Source organism: Oncorhynchus kisutch, linkage group LG20 (assembly GCF_002021735.2).
Source record: "Oncorhynchus kisutch isolate 150728-3 linkage group LG20, Okis_V2, whole genome shotgun sequence".
NCBI classification, from domain to species: Eukaryota; Metazoa; Chordata; class Actinopteri; order Salmoniformes; family Salmonidae; genus Oncorhynchus; species Oncorhynchus kisutch.
The window spans coordinates 15,061,187-15,077,825 of NC_034193.2; the positions used below are offsets into that span (position 1 = coordinate 15,061,187).

Here is a 16,639-nt window from a genome sequence, read left to right on the forward strand (position 1 = left end):
CAATTGCATTTTATCAATGGCAATTTGAATGCACAGAGATACTGTGAGGAAATCCTGAGGGTCATTGTCATACCATTCATCCGCCGCCATCACTTCATGTTTCAGCATGATGATGCACAGCCCCATGTTGCAAGGATCTGTACACAATTCCTGGAAGCTGAAAATGTCCCAGTTCTTCCATGGCCTGCATACTCGCCAGACATGTTACCCATTGAGCAAGTTTGGAATGCTCTGGATCGATGTGTATGACAGCGTGTTACAGTTCCCGCCAATATCTAGTAAATTCACACAGCCATTGAAGAGGAGTGGGACTACAATCAACAGCCCGATCAACTCTTTGCGAAGAAATATCATGCTGCATGTGGCAAATGGTGGTTACACAAGACACTGACTGGTTTTCTGATCCATGCCCATCAGAGATACTTATTTTTTAAGGTATCTGTGACCAACAGATGCATATGTATCTGTATTTCCAGTAAATGTAAAATCCATAGATTAGGGCCTAATGAATTTATTTCAATTGACTGATTTCCTTTAATTTACTGTAACTCAGTAAAATCTTTAATATTGTTGCATGTTGCGTTTATATTTTTGTTCAGTGTATATATACAGTGTATATACAGTACCAGTCAAAAGTTTGGACTTACCTATTCATTCCAGTATTTTTCTTTATTTTTACAATTTTTTTACATTGTAGAATAATAGTGAAGACATCAAAACTATGAAATAACACATATGGAATCATGTAGTAACTAAAAATGTGTTAAACAAATCAAGATATATTTTATATTTGAGGTTCTTCAAAGTAGCCACCCTTTGCCTTGATGACAGCTTTGCACACTCTTGGCATTCTCTCAACCAGCTTCATGAGGTAGTCACCTGGAATGCATTTCAATTAATAGGTGTGCCTTGTTAAAAGTCCATTTGTGGAATTTCTTTCATTCTTAATGCATTTGAGCCAATCAGTGGTGTTGTGACAAGGTAGGGGTGATATACAGAAGATAGCCCTATTTGATAAAAGACCAAGCCCATGTTACGGCAATAACAGCTGAAATAAGCAAAGAGAAATGACAGTCCATCATTACTTTAAGACATGAAGGTCAGTCAATACGGAACAGGTCAAGAACTTTGAAGGTTTCTTAAAGTGCAGTCGCAAAAACCCTCAAGCGCTATGATGAAACTGGCTCTGACGAGGACAGCCACAGGAAAGGAAGACCCAGAGATACCTCTGCTGCAGGGGATAAGTTCGTTAGAGTTACCAGCCTCAGAAATTGCAGCCCAAATAAATGCTTCACAGAGTTCAAGTAACACATCTCAACATCAACTGTTCAGAGGAGACTGTGTGAAGAAAATGGGCCTAAACAGCGAGGACAGCCTGGTGGCTACTAAAGGACTAATATTAATAAGAGACTTGCTTGGGCCAAGGAACATGAGCAATGGACATTAGACCGGTGGAAATCTGTCCTTTGGTTTAATGAGATTTTTGGTTCCAACCGCCATGTCTTTGTGAGACACAGAGTAGGTGAACGGATGATCTCTGCATGTGTGGTTCCCACTGTGAAGCATGGAGGAGAAGGTGTGGGGGTACCGTGCTGGTGACACTGTCTGTGATTTATTTAGAATTCAAGGCACACTTAACCAGCATGGCTACCACAGCATTCTGCAGCGATACGCCATCCCATCTGGTTTACGCTTAGTGGGACTATCAATTGTTTTTAAACAGGACAATGACCCAACACACCTCCAGGCTGTGTAAAGGCTATTTGACCAAGACGGAGCATGATGGAGTGCTGCATTAGATGACCTGGCCTCCACAATCACCCGACCTCAACCCAATTGAGATGGTTTGGGATGAGTCTGACCGCAGAGTGAAGGAAAAGCAGCCAAGAAGTGGTCAGCATATGTGGGAACTCCTTCAAGACGGTTGGAAAAGCATTCCAGGTGAAGCTGGTTGAGAGAATGCCAAGAGTGCAAAGCTGTCATCAAGGCAAAGGGTGGCTACTTTGAGGAATATAAAATATTTTTTGATTTGTTTAACACTTTGTTAGTTAGTACATGATTCCCTATGTGTCATTTCATAGTTTTGATGTCTTCACTATTATTATACAATGTTGAAAATAGTAAAAATAAAGAAAAATCCTTGAATGAGTAGGTGTGTCAAAACGTTTGACTGGTACTCTATATATTATTATTTAAAACATTTTAAAATTATTATTCTTATCTCAGGTGAAAACCCATATAATTGGGAAGGATCATACAGTCAATGGTAAGCAGGTGAGGAATACTACTGTAGTCCAGGCCTAACTCCAGCTATAACAGCATATTGAAAAATGTGAATAGAGACTGGAATGTCAATTGAAAGGGGGAAAAAAGTGAAGTGATTAGTTATTTGATCTTCTTTTCCATCAATAAAATGCAATCAATTGATAGTCAATTATTGCAACACAAAATAATCTTATCCATTGCCATTTTCCAATAAAAAACAACTCAACTACAGATGAATGAGTGAAAATTATATTTGACTCTACTATTACAGAGAAGATATACCCTCTGTCCGTGGCAGAGGTCGCTGCACGCTCTGTCTGTTAACACGTTTGGTCTCTGTGCCTTGACGCAAGTTGTTTTCCCTTTCTATTTTTTTCGTTTGAGGATTTGGACTGCAAGCAAGGTGAATATAGATTTATTTTGTCTTACGGTATCACGTTTTCAGTTTAGTTTAGCCTAGGAATGGTTTGGCAAGAACTTGTGCCGCACATAGTAGACATTACGAAACAACCTCCATTTTGAAGTCCCAATGAGTCGGTACAACGTGTAGGCTACTGTCAGAGTGCACTGTCCTCTACATGCGATTGTTCATGAACATATACGTGAAGGACAACACTCAAATGCACAGAATATGACTGCAATAATATACTTGTACATAAATTGATTGAGATGTGGTTTCACTGCATTTATTTAATTATGTTTAAAACGAAATGTTTCTTACTAGAACTCACCACGATATGGCTTCTTTGGCAGGCTCTGCTCCGTTGGAACCAGAGCTCAGCCCCCTGGTTAAGCCAGAACAGCGCTACAAAGACAGTTTCCACTATCATCTACTTTGTGTTTCACCTTGATTCCTTTTAATTTGTTTACGTGTAATATTTATTTGTATTGCGTTCATTATTTCAGATGTTCTACACAATACAACTCACCTGGGACCAATTGTTCTCATTGTATGTAGATCTGTGGGACCCTAAACATGCTCCAGCCACTGAGGATTCTCTTCAGACCGAAGTGGATGGTCTCACGGTCCTCCGCCAGCTATGTGTCCAGGATGAGGTCAGTTCAGTTAACTGTCAGATATACCCATCCATTTAATAAACATACTGCAAGTTAGATAACGGTTGAATGGGATTACATTCATGCTAAAGTTATGGCATGTCTGATTTAGGCACTTGAATAAGATAAAGGAGGAGGATGAGGCGTGTCGAGCAGCATTGCAGTCTGGGAATATTTTCCTCTATCACAAACTGGCTCCTCTATTGCGGCGGACTGACAGTGGAATATACCAGCTCCCAGCTCTCCAGACCAAAGGTATTGTATGGCCAGATGATTAGTGCCATTGAAGCTAGGATTGAGACTAACTGTATATAACAAGGACAGCCCCCTCTCACTTCAGAATCCACTAAATTAGAGTGACATTATTGCAATGACATAATAGAAATGGGCATTTCTTGACAGGAACAACTTTCAACAGAGATGTACTTGTATATACCAACACAAACATGTAGTATGCACGTCATGGAAATACATTTGTTCCTCTCAGATGTAGAAGAGATTCTGGAAAAGCTTGGAGAGGACAAGGAGATGGTGAAGGAATCCATTCTCATCAACTGCACTGAACAGAACGAAGCACAGTTCTCCTTTGATGTTGGTACGAGAACATCCAGACATGTAATACATTACTTCATGGAATATACAGTTAGTTGGTACATCAACTTCCCATCTGGAATAACAATCCATCTCGTTCTTCACCTACAGTACATTGTCCTCTGTGTCTCTTGGGTCAGACGACAGGTTGACCGACTGTCTCTCTGTGCTGTAGGGGCGATTGAGCAGGCTGCTGTGGAGGAGCTGTGTAGAGGAACCTTCGTAGACCTGAGGAAAGCCTTCTTCCTACTGAGAGGGTCTGAGGCACCGCTTGTAGCCAGAGTGGGTATTGGAGTCTAGTGTTGCACTGTGTTTTTCTGGTATTGTATTATACCGTGTGTCTCTCTGTGTTTGCTATAATACCTGGGTGTATGCTTTGATCGTCAGGGGCAGGCTCTCCTTCGCTGGCACCAGACCAATGGCTTCTGCAGCTCCACTGGGCAGCCCACCCAAAGGAACCAGTCTGGCAGTCAGCGTTTGTGTCACAGCAGTGGGATCACTTATTACCCTAAGGTAAGAAACGGGGCTTATCTAGCAAATATAAAAGGTCAATCAGCTATTTAACAGCTCTCATATCACATTGGATTTTCATCATGAAATAGAGTAGTTAGTACATTTCCCCAAGCTGGGTGAAAAGTAGTTCTGTTGTGTCTTTTGTTTTTCTACAGATGTCTCCGGTGGTGATCGTACTGGTGTCTGATGGGAAACGGTGTTTGCTGGGGAGGCAGTCCACCTTTCCACGGGGGATGTACAGTGCACTGGCAGGCTTCTGTGACATTGGTGAGTCTCATGCCGCACATTTCAAATCAATAAGGCATGTGTATTGACTATTTATAACATGTCTATTACATAGGTTACATCCAGTCCTAATATGCTACCCAGATGTAAACAGCCTGAGAGATGTAACTCACTTATCCATAACTGTACTTGTTAAGACTAATATATTACTGTTGGCATAAGCACTGGTATAGGTTCCTGAATGTGTCAACAGGTGAGACCATGGAGGAGGCACTCTGCAGGGAGATAGCTGAGGAGGTGGGGCTGGAGGTAGAGTCTATCCAGTACTCAGGCTCTCAGCACTGGCCCTTCCCACAGAGCTCCTTCATGGTGGCCTGTCACGCCACCGTCAACCCAGACAAGACACACGTCAGTCAATGGCTGCCTCACTATTCTAACTTTCTCTGTGTTCATACATTCATTTGGCTTGAGTGTGAGCAATACATCTAGACGAAGCCTTCTCCACAGGCCTGGACTAACCAAATCTGGGGCCTAGGTCCAAACATTTTTTGGCCTATTTCTGGGTGGCAGAGATAATATTTTGCAGTTCTAAAGCTAATTTCCTGCAATTCTACACATTTTGCCATGGGCCAGAGATAAAGTGTTGCAGTTTTAAAGCAAATGTTCTGCAATTCTACATATTTTGTAATGGTTAATGCAGGGTTCATATGCTATTTCAGTTACTCAAACATAAAAGCAGGTCGGTAATCCAACCCTGTTTATCCATTGTTGTACATTTAGTGTCCAATAACTGCCAGATCACATTTGTTTTGTTCAATTGTTTTTAGTTCTTTTTATTTTTAAGGAGACTTTGAGATTATACTTGTAATAAATATTTTAGAAAATATTTTCCATGTCAATACAGTGTACATTGAAATAAATAAAATAAGTTGAAAACTGAATTAATTGTACGTTGCTGATCTGAACTGCTTTGCCTAACAGGTCAGTGTGGATAAGGTGGAGTTAGAGGATGCACGGTGGTTCAGCCTAGAGGAAGTCCAAGAGGCGCTGACGATCAAGGCACCACCACGGAACAACAAAGGAGAGCCTACTGTGTTCTGGGTCCCACCAAACTACGCCATAGCTAACCGGTTGATCCAGGAATGGGCAAATCAACAACACCTCAAATCATAGCAAGATTGGTGGACAACAGAGAGCATCAAAGCTGCAAATACACCACACAGATGATTTTAGAAGACCAGGCAGGAACACTGTACTGTTTAAGTGCTTGGTAATACATACAGACGGGAATGAAACATACAGGTCAAGAGCAGACATGGGGGGAACTGACAGGAAATTCATCTCACTTGAGGAAAAAAGTGTTTGACCAGGACATTGTGTTTCAAGAGATACTGTAATACCATCAAAGGGCTTGGCTTATAGCTAACATTTTTTGTTAGTGTGTATATATATATATATATACACACTATGTAAAGGACATTTTTGCATACATTTAATTGTGTGATCACTAGGCCTTTATGAAGTTTAAACTGTTGATTTTGTTTAAATACAGTAACTACCTCCACAGTATTGCAATGATTCTCAAAATGATTTACAAAGTGAATGGTTGTAATAAGTGTATCAGTACTGTAATAATATCATACTTGTATGTACAGATAACTCAATTAATAAAACCTAATGTTTTTTTAAGCCTGATTGGTGTATGTACAGAAACTAACTGAATAAAACCATAAAGCCTAAACATACATATTTTAAGCCTGCTGTTGCCACCAAGAGAGACTGAATGTTTTGGACTCTTTTATTTTTTGACTTAAAAACCAAATACATTTAAGTGCAATGTGAAAAATAAACGAATCCTTAAGGGCTATACATAAAACCAATCGGCAACATTACATCACAATGTCTTGATAATGTGTTGTTGCTACATAACCATCTAGGCCACTGGTTACAGAAGCTAGTATGATAAGACTTTCCGTTACCAAGTAAATCATTTTTTAATATTTTTTATTCTTAAATCTTTGGAAATATACATATGAGTTCTTTCATAGTGACACCCCCCCCCCCCCATATATATAGGCACATCCCCTGCCACTCAAATCATCGGACCATGTTTAGGTCTTAACTGACTTATGAACAGAATATCATCTTTCACTATGACAGAGTGGTCTCAAGAACTGTCTTTGCACAGGATCAACTTTTAATCATAACATATAATGAAAACAGATGACTGTTAGCAACAGCGCAGAGGTGAGTTAGAAAAAAAGTCACTTCTTTCCCTTCCTTCCTGAGGAGGAGCTTGGTCTTTTCTTGCAGTACTTTGCCTCCAGGTTATCCATAAAATTGTTAAAGCCTGCCTCTTTTGACTTCTGATTTTTCTGAAATAAAAGAAAAGGAGGGGGATAAGAGATACATAACCAACGGCAGCTTCGAAAAAAGGTCAGTAATGGTTTTACAGTTACGTTGTACCACGTTGGTCAACTAACTGTCTCACCTTGATCATGGCCACCAGGCTGTCCTCGCTGTTCAGGCCCATCTCTTTCTGCATCTCCTCTGCCTCTTTACGCTCTTTATCGGCCTGGAAACACAATGACACAAACATTGACAGCTGCATACTGATGTTCACCTGTATCAGTTAGCTATGTCTCTGTGATAAGAGCATGAGATAAAACAAACTCAAAATGCACTGAGGAATATATATATAGAGTGGTGGATTAGTTCACACACCTTGCGTTTGCGGCTGCTTTTCTTCTTAGCACTCTCGTTGGTGAAAGCCTTGTGAGCCAGCAGTACCTTGGAGTCGATGGCGCACTGGAGGACGGCTCTGATCCGTGGCTCGTCCTCCTGGGTGGCACACAGCACGTTCTCCATGATCATGTCCATGTCGCCCTTGTGCTCCTCATAGACCCGCATCAGATCATGCTTTTCTTCCTCAGAGTCCTTGTAGGACTTCTCAAAGTTCAGGATATCTTGAAGTGTGATCTGCAAAGAGAATGCACAGTCTTGACATAACTGATCATGTCCAGGCCTGGGACTTTCTGAATGTACAGTGTTAATTCATTGTAGCTGAGATTTTAATTTAAGGCTGCAGAATGTGAAAACTGTGCAAGGCGGATGTGAAGACTTTCACTAGGCACTGAATGTATCCATTTGTAACTTGCACTGGGGGAAAAAATGCTTAACTTGAAGTCCTACCTTAGGAAACATTGTTCTCCAATATTCTTCCCAGTTACGATCTTGGTCAAGTGAGTCGGACTCCTCGTCTACTATGCCCTGCTCGTCGTAAATGGCCCTTTGGTCTTTGTCACTCAAGACTGCATACACCTTCCCTAGAGTCTAGTAACACATCAAGATATCAAACAGGACAGAAACTGATCATCGGACACCTGCTCCTCCCAATATATCAACCATGGTTTTAAAGGTAAACAAACGTTCACACATTATTTTTTGAATGTAAGTGTTGTCTTGCCTACCTGGAACTTGGCAGTGGCTTGCCCGTCACCTGGTGATCTGTCAGGGTGGACTTGTAGTGAGACTTTATAATAACCCCGTCGAACCTCTGCCTCCGATGCATCATTTGTGACACCGATTACATCATAAAGGTTTGACGTCTTGAACAGCTCCTCACATTGATCCAGTAAACCCATGTCTGCTTCACCTAGCAACTAGGACAAATAAAGAAAAATGCAACATAAAATGTAAACAATGTGTGAGGAATTAACTGGCCGTGATATAGATAATGTAACTAGCCAACGAACGTTACGCTATCCCCCTTAACGTGACTCTTTCTGGCTCTCTTTCTGCCCAGACAGTAGCGTCTATCTCAAATTCACTTCCACAAAACAATAACCAAACGCACAAAGTCGGAGCTACAACCACACAAAATCGTCAATAACATGACTGTCAATTTCAATAATATAGCTTGTCGCTCAACGTTAACTAGCTAGCTAGATTGCGCTACTTAGCGAGCAGCTGATGCTAGCTAGCTAACGTAAATATCTCAGACACTGGACCTGGCACCGGCCTCTACCTACAGAAATTGTGGAACTAGCTATTCCGACTGGACATGCCAACAAAAATAAGAATGTCTCCCAACTCACGCGTCCTTTGACTGGAGTGAATGACAGGTTATTATTGTGATTGTGTCCGTCTCTTTTGGATAGCAAGCTAGGTACCTTTCTAGCTCCCAATTGTCAACAAGCAAGCAGCTCTCTACAAAATTTGGCGCGGTATTTGCGTCATCGTATAATTCATATGATCGCCCCACAGGTTTTCGAAACAGCCTCTTCAAAGATTCTCAATGCCCTTGATTACCAGATGCCCAATGTTTAAATGCCAAAGTAAATAAACGTATGGGGTTTCCTGGAAGGTCAAATATTAAATAAACAAAATAATCACACTACAGTGTGTTTGAATAAGGTAATGTACAACTTTGTAGCTTTCAAAATATAGTAGCTGTCTCTTTAATAAACTCAACTCACTTCTAAACCGGAACTAGAAGTTTGGAGTTCACAAAATACTTCCGTGTGAGCACATTCACAAAAAAAGAGTCTCTGTACTCCTAATTAATCAAATATATTGATGTACTAGCTTCACCTGTATGTGGTATTATCTTAATATTTCATAAATGCTAATCTAAAAGAGTGGTCAATTAGCTAAGTTCGTGATAAACACCAACAAACAGAATGTCAAATTTCATCGCGTTGCAGACCCAGTTGGCCTCTGTCATGGAGACCCTTGTTCACGCGGCGGTGGCCGAACTGGGTAAACTTGTAGAGGACAGTTCTGTTTTCGTGTTCAGCCTGGAACTGACCCAGGGGCATAGCGAGGATGAAGAATTATCGGCAAAAGTGCAGACGGAGAGTCAGAATAAGATGGTAAGTCACCATGAGTGAGAGAGAGGAAAGGCCTAGCAGCTGGCTAGGATACTGAAGCAAGCTAGCTAGCTTTCCCCTTAACACAGATCAGTTGTCCAATAGGACATCATGTTTATTAACAGTTACAGGTGGCAGATACCATGGAAAGGGGCATGCATGAATACAATAGCCACCCTCAATCTATTCATGGTATGTTTTGAAACAATACATTGCTAATCACTACAGCATCACTACTCTGGACGGCTCTGACTTAGAATACGTGGACAACTACAAATACCTGGGTGTCTGGTTAGACTGTAAACTATCCTTCTAGACTCGCATTAAGCATCTCCAATCCCAAATTAAATCTAGAATCGGCTTCCTATATCGCAACAAAGCATCCTTCACTCATGCTGCCAAACATACCCTCGTAAAACTGATCATCCTACCGATCCTCGACTTCGGTGTGGTCATCTATAAAATAGCCTCCAACACTCTACTCAACAAACTGGATGCAGTCTATCACAGTGCCATCCGTTTTGTCACCAAAGCCCCATACACTACCCACCATTGCGACCTGTACGCTCTCGTTGGTTGGCCCTCGCTTCATACTGGCTACAGGTTATCTACAAGTCTCTGCTAGGTAAAGCACCGCCGTATCTCAGCTCACTGGTCACCATAGCAGCACGCGCTCCAGCAGGTATATCTCACTGGTCACCCCCAAAGCCAATTCCTCCTTTGGTCGTCTTTCCTTCCAGTTCTCTGCTGCCCATGACTGGAACGAATTACAAAAATCTCTGAAGCTGGAGAGTCACATCTCCCTCACTAGCTTTAAGCACTAGTTGTCAGAGCAGCTTACAGATCACTGCACCTGTACATAGCCCATCTGTAAACAGCCCATCTATCTACCTACCTCATCCCCATACTGGTATTTATTTATTTAGCTCATTGCACCCCAGTATCTCTACCTGCACACTCATCTTCTGCCGATCTACCATTCCAGTGTTTAATTGCTATATTGTAATTACTTTACCACCATGGCCTATTTATTTCCTTAACTTAACTCATTTGCATTCCCTGTATATAGACTTTTTGTTTTCTTTTGTTCTACTGTATTATTGACTGTATGTTTTGTTTATGCCATGTATAACTCTGTGTTGTTGTATGTGTCGAATTGCTACGCTTTATCTTGGCCAGGTCGCAGTTGCAAATGAGAACTTGTTCTCAACTAGCCTACCTGGTTAAATAAAGGTGAAATAAAATAAAATAATCTCTTTCATTTACAGACAGACTTTGCCACAATCATGGAGGTACTGGGCAATGAGGCATTGGGTAAAATAATGAAAATTGTGGATGAAACAAAGTTTTTGATGGACTTTGAATCCAAGTCCTTCAAAGGCCATAGAGGGAAAAAAGCCAAACCACAAGCGAGCATCTTGAATATTCTGTCAGTTGGAGGAATGGGTAAGTAACAGATGTTTTTATTTCTTTATCTGTTGCACTACAAGAAGAACTAAAAAGTACTAGCTTCACCTGAAGAAGAAGAACTACCTATTTATGCCTCACTTCTCTTTCATTGGTGCAGCGGAGGAACATTCTTATGGCGGAAGTGGTACATCTGCGGCGCAAACTATTTCAATGGAGGTAAGCTGTTTGCAGATTGCTTCAAGAGTCATGGAATTGTTATCAAATGAAATTGTATTTATCACATGTAATAGTTTCTGCAAACACTTTGGCTGGTTTCAATAGGCAAACCATTAAATGTTTAGTCTGTGTCCATTCTGTGCCATTTCTATAATATGATCCAGTTATGCTCCACATTTTCACACCTAATCAATCTGTTTGTGCTGGTAGTCTGCAGATGTGGAGGAATTGGACACACCAGAATCTCCCCTTGTCTTGGCTGTTTCTGTCAAAGACGAGCATGGGCAAATAGACCTGGGGGCCATTGCAGAGAGTAAGTATAAAGCAAGTACTTGTGTCTTGACAGTGCATAAGATCAGCCCATATCATAGTATTAACTGCCACCTGAGATTATATTTTTTCATGGATATTTTGTTCACGGACATGTTTTATGCATGTCTTACAGGAGCTGCCGATGATGCTTTTGCAGGGAACTCTTCTTCAGAGCACCAGTATGGTATGATTAGCGATGGTCCCCTGGTGAACCCCACAGACATCCTATTGGAGACTTTGTTTGCCCAAAAGAAGCTCTTCATTTGCACCGAGTGTGGGAAAAGTTTCTCCACGCAGAGTAACCTCAAATCCCACCAGCGACTTCACACTGGCGAGAAACCATTTGTGTGCATGTTCTGCAACAAAGCATTTGCCCACAAACAGAGTTGTAATGATCACATCCGCACCCACACTGGTGAGAAGCCCTTCATATGTGGCGTGTGTGGGAAATGCTTCGGCAAGCAGGCGCACCTCAAGACCCATTCGATAATCCACACGGGCGAAAAGCCTTACAGCTGCACTGTGTGTGGCAAGAGCTTCAACCTGGCTCAGAATCTGTCTAGACACCAGCAAATTCACACGGGAGAGAAAATCTTCACCTGTTTACTGTGCGGGAAAGGCTTCACACGCGCTGTAACACTGAAGACCCATCAACTCATTCACACTGGACAAAAGCCCTTCAAGTGTATTCAGTGTGAGAAGAGTTTCCGTCACGCTGTCAATCTGAAGAACCACCAGCGTATTCATACAGGCGTCAGGCCATTTAGTTGTGACTTGTGTGGCAAGACATTCCGTCAATCGGTTAATCTTAAAATACACAAGCGCATCCACACTGGAGAGAGGCCATATATCTGCACAGAATGCGGCAAGACCTTCAGTCAGCAGAGTAGTCTCATGTCTCACGGACGCACCCACTCTAACGAGAGACCTTTCCAGTGTAGCTTCTGCGAGAAAAGATTCAACAACGCCAACAGTCTGAAGTTGCACCAGAGAATCCATACAGGAGAGAAGCCGTACAGCTGTGAAATCTGTGGAAAGACCTTCAGTCAGGGCAGTCATCTCCGAACACACAAGAGGCATGTCCACGCAGGAGGGAAACAGTACATCTGTGATAAATGTGGGAAGAGGTATTCAGACAAACGGAATCTTAAGATGCACAAATGTGTTTATGCCTCAACCTAACATAGTGATGGGCAAACGGTTTCAATCTTGGAGAGGCTTTTGTTGTCGTTTGCGTTGCTGTTAAAGAGAGCCTTGAAGACTGGCACGTTAATCGCTAGGGGAACCCCCTTCAACTTGATTTTAGCCTGGGCAAATTTTTTTTTTTTTTGTTTGTTGTTTTTTATGAAATAGGATTTGCTGTCAGGAGCTAGGTGTTTTTGTTCCCATTTAAGCAATTAGGAAAAGTAAACTAGTGAAACGCAGAAACCAAATATGCCTATGTTGAATAATGTAATGTTAGTGTATACTGTACATAATCATGCAACTTTTATAAGATCAGTTATTTAGCTTAAATAAGCATATAGCTAACATTCTGCAGCCAGGGATGCATTGATATTATTTGGAAAAAGCCTGTAAAACTGAATCTGGAGGTTGGGCTATGAAAAAGATGTAGGTTTTGTATTATAACAGAACCGCTCAGCTGACTAGCCTGTACTTCCACAACATCAGTCAGATTTAATTTGTTTACCACATGTACTTGTTTCTTAAAGACCCAGTGCAGGCTAAATAAAATGTTCCTGTGTTTATATCACAATAGCTGATGAAAAAAATAATAATTCTGCATTATTTCCTGATAGTTGCTGGTTGAAAATACAATCTACACATGACCATCTAATCAGCAATTTTGCATGTGTGGGAGTTTTGTGCTTTCCATGGTGACATCAACATGGGGTATATTGGTTAATAGACCAATAACAAAGTATTCCAAACCTCTCTGCCAATAACAGCTAGTTTTCAGTTTTCCCCTCACTCAGACAACTCCTAGCAAAATTATTTCTTGAGTAACTTTTTTTTTCTAATAGCAATTTGTCAATTTTATTGAAAATCTATTGTAGTAAGGCACTTAATTGTTGCCCAGAAATGATTTGATATTGATATAAAAAAAAGTCTGCATTGGGCCTTTTTAGGTTTGTTTTCTACAGACTATTTATAGCCTTTATTATTTTCTATACTTTGATGTAAATGAGACAAATCAACACGTATGTAGTGGGAGGGAACAAATTGGTTAAAAAAATATCACATTAAATTACAGTAATATAATCAATAATGACATGCATTGCTGCAATGTTTGGCATTTCACCTGTGTGAACTGTGTTTCAGTTATGGATTCACATTCAAATGGCAACCATACTATGTTGCGTTATTGCTGTCCAAATCACAGCTAATGACATTTGATGAATGAATGGTAAACTCAGTTGAAAAGTTGACATTTGCAGTTGCAGAACTTTTTGAGGCTCATTTTGATGATTAAAATGGATTTTGGTTGGTTTTCATATTTTCTTTTTCCCTATTTTTTTTAATTATTTAAGTATGTGATAACACTGTTAACCTAGACATTAGTCTGGGCTGTTGCAAAGCTGGATATTTGACACGTTCGAATAATAAATCCTTTATTGCTTCCAAAAAATTATTATATTGCATTTCACCGGATGTATAAATGTGAAGCATCCGCTTGGCGTTTCCTCTCACTACCAGCCCAGTGGGAGAAATTGGAACGAGATGGATTTTCTGCACATTTTCTCATCGATTAAACGTTTGATGTCAATACAGTTTTCTGTTTGCAAAACTAAAATATGTTCTGTACAGAGTGAACTAATTTTTGTCGAAATTACCCTTTGCAAAATATGTTTTAAAAAATAGCGTTGTTTATGAGTGAAAAGGCGAATTTAGTTATTACACACATTCGAATCACAGAGTCGGCGTTCCCTAACGGAAATATGCAAATTCTTGCTAGAACACACCAATAGGATCTCGCTAGCTCGTGCTTGGCTCTGCCCACCTCCCTGTTTGTTCTGCCCACTATGACTAATTTGTTCCAATTTGACACGACAGGCTGTGGTCTATCTTGGTTTAGTTAAAAATCTTCCTAGTCAGATTTGTTTCCTCCCACAATGTATCAATGCTAACTGTTTTTGTCTAGGGACAGGTTTAGGAGATCAGTGGCAGTGCGCATGTGGTTGTGGATGATTCAGCGAGAGTCGAGTCCAGTGAGCAGAGCAACTGAGAGCACTTGACAGCGGCGAGCTTAGCAACACTAGCTAGCTACTGAACAAGCGAAACAAGCGTTTTTTTCGGACAATGAATATTTGACAAGAAATTTGAATGAACAAATGACCAGTAGGAGAGAGGCGATGACAAAACCTTGATGCTTTGGTGGACCATACATAGACATACGCCTGGCTGAAGAAAATAAAAACATCTGCTTCAGGGAAAGGTGTTAATCTTACTTGACAACTAGCCATAATGTTTTGGATTTGACTTGCTCAGTCATCAATATGGTGCTTTCATATCAAGCAGTGTTTGTAAGGTCATTTAACTGAATTTTTTTTTTGAGGTAACTAGCTAGCTAGCCAGGCTACTGCTTGCTTGAATTTGCTAGCTAGCTTACTAGCCAACGTTAGCAATTGGACCTGCACTTGGTATTCAATCAAACCAGCCGATTCAGTCGTCAATTCGGGAATTTGCGGTCGTGCATGTTAATGCATCATCATCTGTTTCAATAGGTAAGTCCGAGTTTGAGCCGCCTATGTGTGTCAGTGGAAGTACTACTGTCTTGTCATTACATTAACAATCCCTTCTCAGGCCTGTTGCAGCAGCTAAGAGACAGCAACAGTATATTGGTATGCCTAACTTACACTACTATGTGTCAGAGATACTGTTAAGCATGTTATAACATTTCAACTTCTAAATGAGCATCAGACACAGACAAGTGTTTGTCCCTTACTTGCCTTGCTGCTTGGATGCTCCAGTCAAATTGGCCCAGAGGTAAATAATCCCTTGTTTTACTGCTACAAATTACTCTCTGAAACAGCATTCCATGCATACTTCAATTGGAAGTGAGTCCAACTGCAACTTGTAAAAACGGATTTATTGAAGTGTCATGTTTTGGCCTTGTCATTATAAAAGACCCCACAGAGTCTTTAGCAAGTTGTCAACTGTGATGGATTCAGTTGTTCGTGTGGTGGTCATTGGAGGACAGCCGCACTGCACATGAGTGAATGAGATGAACAAAAGCCATTTCTTTTAAAATAACCTTCCATGTGTCAGGGTCTAGGCAGCTTATGTTGGATTTAAGGTATTGATTTGGCTCCATAATTGTAAAGAAAAAACACAGGGAACCCTGATTCCCAGTGGTAACCTACACTCTTTCTCTAGCTTGTAATAAAAGTAACCATTACAGAGGCAGAAGGCCTTGCATGAGGTTATGGGGGTCAGTGAGCCACAGAGTACAAGCCAGGGATTTCTGCATGCACTGACGCAGAGAACAATTATCAGTCAAGCCTGTCCTTGTTTGGTTACTGTATCCTAAGTTGTTAGTGGATATTGTCAGTCAATGTTAGGTATGCTGAACATTTTGTGACTCAGGTTTTTGCTCAATGTTATTACAACGTAACTACCATGTTATTATGTCAGTGTTTCTGACAAGCATGCTTGTCATTTGCTTGTTTATGATTTACATTCGCTCTTTACAGTCAGCTATATAATAAACAAGTATTATTTGTTGCATGTGCCAAATACAACAGGTGTAGACTTTACCATGAAATGCTTTCTTACAAACCCTTACCCAACAATGCAGAGTTAAAAAGTAAGAAAAATTTGCACAAATAAAATGCCGTCCTAGCTGTTAAATAATATAGCCACACATTTCCTATCCTCTAAGGTTGAGCTGTATCTAGAATGTTTCGATATTGGGGTTGTGTTCAGAAGGGTTTAGAATGGTGCAGACAGATAATATGTAGGCTAATGTATTAGAGCTAGAGCTCACATGAGTGCCTGCTTACTCTCCATGACAAAGAAGAAAGTATGTTCAACATAAGGGCTATTTTTATGTGAACATTCTATAGCGTTTCACCCTCATGCATAAGACCCTGACCTCTGAGCTCTCTCTGGGGTCTCTTTAATCTCTCTGAGGAAGGGATTAAATTGCCACTGTGATTGTTAACAAGATGATAAATAAT

At 40.7% G+C, this 16,639-nt stretch overlaps 4 protein-coding genes across 12 annotated transcripts in view; 3 read left to right on the top strand and 1 right to left on the bottom strand.

Annotated features, from left to right (window-relative positions):
- Window positions 1-2,561: 2,561 nt before the first annotated feature.
- On the top strand, window positions 2,562-6,345 carry nudt13 (nudix (nucleoside diphosphate linked moiety X)-type motif 13). Of its 4 annotated transcripts, none has more exons than XM_020453493.2 (9): window positions 2,562-2,668; window positions 3,172-3,321; window positions 3,434-3,576; window positions 3,809-3,916; window positions 4,088-4,194; window positions 4,300-4,425; window positions 4,581-4,692; window positions 4,904-5,058; window positions 5,632-6,345. In XM_020453493.2, the coding sequence occupies exons 2-9, from the start codon at window positions 3,242-3,244 to the stop codon at window positions 5,821-5,823; spliced, it is 1,023 nt and encodes a 340-aa protein (XP_020309082.1). In that variant the 5' UTR covers window positions 2,562-2,668; window positions 3,172-3,241; the 3' UTR covers window positions 5,824-6,345. The 4 variants fall into 4 exon arrangements, 3 of the variants coding, with proteins under 3 accessions (XP_020309082.1, XP_020309083.1, XP_031655282.1); XM_020453494.2 differs by having other exon boundaries at window positions 3,224-3,321; XM_031799422.1 differs by having other exon boundaries at window positions 3,224-3,321; window positions 4,904-4,959.
- Window positions 6,346-6,434: 89 nt separating this feature from the next.
- dnajc9 (DnaJ (Hsp40) homolog, subfamily C, member 9) lies at window positions 6,435-9,132 on the bottom strand. Of its 3 annotated transcripts, none has more exons than XM_020453496.2 (6): window positions 8,748-9,132; window positions 8,121-8,312; window positions 7,843-7,983; window positions 7,375-7,629; window positions 7,142-7,225; window positions 6,435-7,025 (listed from the first exon to the last, which is right to left on the bottom strand). In XM_020453496.2, the coding sequence occupies exons 2-6, from the start codon at window positions 8,292-8,294 to the stop codon at window positions 6,915-6,917; spliced, it is 765 nt and encodes a 254-aa protein (XP_020309085.1). In that variant the 5' UTR covers window positions 8,295-8,312; window positions 8,748-9,132; the 3' UTR covers window positions 6,435-6,914. The 3 variants fall into 3 exon arrangements, with proteins under 3 accessions (XP_020309085.1, XP_020309086.1, XP_020309087.1); XM_020453497.2 differs by having other exon boundaries at window positions 8,823-9,112; XM_020453498.2 differs by having other exon boundaries at window positions 8,962-9,096.
- si:ch211-207i20.2 (C2H2-type zinc finger protein) lies at window positions 9,128-13,950 on the top strand. The gene is made up of 5 exons (XM_020453499.2): window positions 9,128-9,524; window positions 10,790-10,967; window positions 11,089-11,147; window positions 11,358-11,460; window positions 11,593-13,950. The coding sequence occupies exons 1-5, from the start codon at window positions 9,333-9,335 to the stop codon at window positions 12,639-12,641; spliced, it is 1,581 nt and encodes a 526-aa protein (XP_020309088.1). The 5' UTR covers window positions 9,128-9,332; the 3' UTR covers window positions 12,642-13,950.
- An 8-nt stretch (window positions 13,951-13,958) lies between these two features.
- ccser2b (coiled-coil serine-rich protein 2b) overlaps window positions 13,959-16,639 on the top strand; it is a 113,272-nt gene continuing 110,591 nt past the window's right edge. For all 4 annotated transcript variants that reach the window (XM_020453500.2, XM_020453501.2, XM_031799420.1 and 1 more), the window contains exon 1: window positions 13,959-15,184. The gene's annotated coding sequence lies outside the window, so the exon portion shown is untranslated. The remainder of the gene's footprint in view (window positions 15,185-16,639) is intronic.

What these genes read in the sequence shown, in the direction of transcription:
- nudt13 (XM_020453493.2), top strand. Translation starts at nt 3,242, where the DNA reads ATGCTCCAGCCACTGAGGATTCTCTTCAGACCGAAGTGGATGGTCTCA. An exon ending in AGCTATGTGTCCAGGATGAG is followed by an intron (nt 3,322 to 3,433) that starts GTCAGTTCAGTT and finishes TGTCTGATTTAG; the next exon opens with GCACTTGAATAAGATAAAGG. An exon ending in TCAACCCAGACAAGACACAC is followed by an intron (nt 5,059 to 5,631) that starts GTCAGTCAATGG and finishes TTTGCCTAACAG; the next exon opens with GTCAGTGTGGATAAGGTGGA.
- dnajc9 (XM_020453496.2), bottom strand. Translation starts at nt 8,294, where the DNA reads ATGGGTTTACTGGATCAATGTGAGGAGCTGTTCAAGACGTCAAACCTT. An exon ending in GGAGAACAATGTTTCCTAAG is followed by an intron (nt 7,630 to 7,842) that starts GTAGGACTTCAA and finishes TTCTCTTTGCAG; the next exon opens with ATCACACTTCAAGATATCCT. An exon ending in AAAGCAGCCGCAAACGCAAG is followed by an intron (nt 7,226 to 7,374) that starts GTGTGTGAACTA and finishes TTGTGTTTCCAG; the next exon opens with GCCGATAAAGAGCGTAAAGA.
- si:ch211-207i20.2 (XM_020453499.2), top strand. Translation starts at nt 9,333, where the DNA reads ATGTCAAATTTCATCGCGTTGCAGACCCAGTTGGCCTCTGTCATGGAG. An exon ending in CGCAAACTATTTCAATGGAG is followed by an intron (nt 11,148 to 11,357) that starts GTAAGCTGTTTG and finishes TTGTGCTGGTAG; the next exon opens with TCTGCAGATGTGGAGGAATT. An exon ending in CCTGGGGGCCATTGCAGAGA is followed by an intron (nt 11,461 to 11,592) that starts GTAAGTATAAAG and finishes CATGTCTTACAG; the next exon opens with GAGCTGCCGATGATGCTTTT.